General features: G+C 36.6%; 1 protein-coding gene across 1 annotated transcript; it reads left to right on the top strand.

Annotated features, from left to right (window-relative positions):
* The first annotated feature begins 364 nt into the window (after window positions 1-364).
* LOC108975002 lies at window positions 365-1,033 on the top strand. The gene is made up of 2 exons (XM_018943183.1): window positions 365-435; window positions 515-1,033. Exons 1-2 carry the CDS (start codon window positions 415-417, stop codon window positions 917-919), a joined length of 426 nt encoding a protein of 141 aa, XP_018798728.1. The 5' UTR covers window positions 365-414; the 3' UTR covers window positions 920-1,033.
* Window positions 1,034-1,300: the final 267 nt, after the last annotated feature.

The following is a 1,300-nucleotide window of genomic DNA, read 5'->3' as shown; positions in this document are numbered from 1 at the left end:
ATGATCAGTGATCAAGTGGCAACATTGTGGCGCAACATCAGCAAATGGAACGACCTCCGAAATATGACCGGCAATAGAGAAGGGATTAACGCAGTAGCACGGTTTTACGATGTAGTCTAGCTTCTCACTTATAATAGATGGATTATTTGACATTGATCTTTCATTTGATAATATAGGCGTTATCATAATGGATGCTATATAATAAAGTACTGAGTTCATTTAGCCAAAACTTAAGCTTCTTTTCCACTTGTAGTCTCATTCTCATTTGCCTTATTTAACTTCAGCTTCGAATGTAAATATTGCGATTTGTTCTAAAACTACCTTTACATATATTCAAAATTAAATATTAAGTTAGTCACTAATCGTTGTTTGTCTCGAGCGGATTGAAAAACAGAGCCAAATTATTTCAATAAAATGAAATTCCTGCTATTTATGGTGAGCACAAGCTTTTGCAATATATTATCTACACACACACATGTACATATGATATACAACGTATTTCCCCAACCACCAGGTCTCCTGCGCCATGCTCTCTCAATCCCACACACGAAGCATTACAAAAGTCGCTAACACAGACACAGCAACAGCATTTGGTCATGACTATCATAACTCATCGAAGAACGGTTATGGTTATGAGCAACCGAAAATTCAATTCAATTATCCAAAAGCCGACAGCGCACACACGAACTACAAAGCATCGGAGACAATTAATTACCTGAACTATCAATCAGCACATTCGAAGCTAAAACCAGTCGGCAATGTGCCTTTGCGATTGCTATTTCAAATACCCAAGATGTATGCTAGCAAGCCCTATAAACACGAGAAGGATCTGCGTACAATTGTGGAGGAACGCGAAATGCGACGACCAGCACCACGGCGTTTAGTGCCGTACACTGAGGTAATCACGTACGCGCTGTAAGATTTAATGCCGACCGAAAGAAAATTGACAGCAGTAAACATTTTACTAAACTACCCAATGAAATGGCTAAACAAATATTCAAAAAAATTTTAATAATTTCTTTTTATTGACACGATTAACAGCGACTTGTTTACTACTAATCAAAATCACTGGGAACTCCCCCAAAAAACGGATATCAAAATATAGTGACAAACGAAAGAAAAATGTCTATGAATTTACATAAAATATTTTAATTCGAAGTGCGTCACACGAGTATTCTTTAGACTAGCATTCAGCAGATCCAGTTTTTAAGAAGAACTTACAATCACGATGACATGCTCACTTCATTGATAAAGGTCAGATGATGCAAAATGAAGCTGAAATTCAAAATATTTTTAATAG

Source organism: Bactrocera latifrons, unplaced genomic scaffold (genome assembly GCF_001853355.1).
Source record: "Bactrocera latifrons isolate USDA-ARS-PBARC rearing strain unplaced genomic scaffold, ASM185335v1 scaffold_60, whole genome shotgun sequence".
NCBI classification, from domain to species: domain Eukaryota; kingdom Metazoa; phylum Arthropoda; class Insecta; order Diptera; family Tephritidae; genus Bactrocera; species Bactrocera latifrons.
Note: the sequence above shows the minus strand (reverse complement) of the source record. Positions and strands in the feature narration are given on the sequence as shown.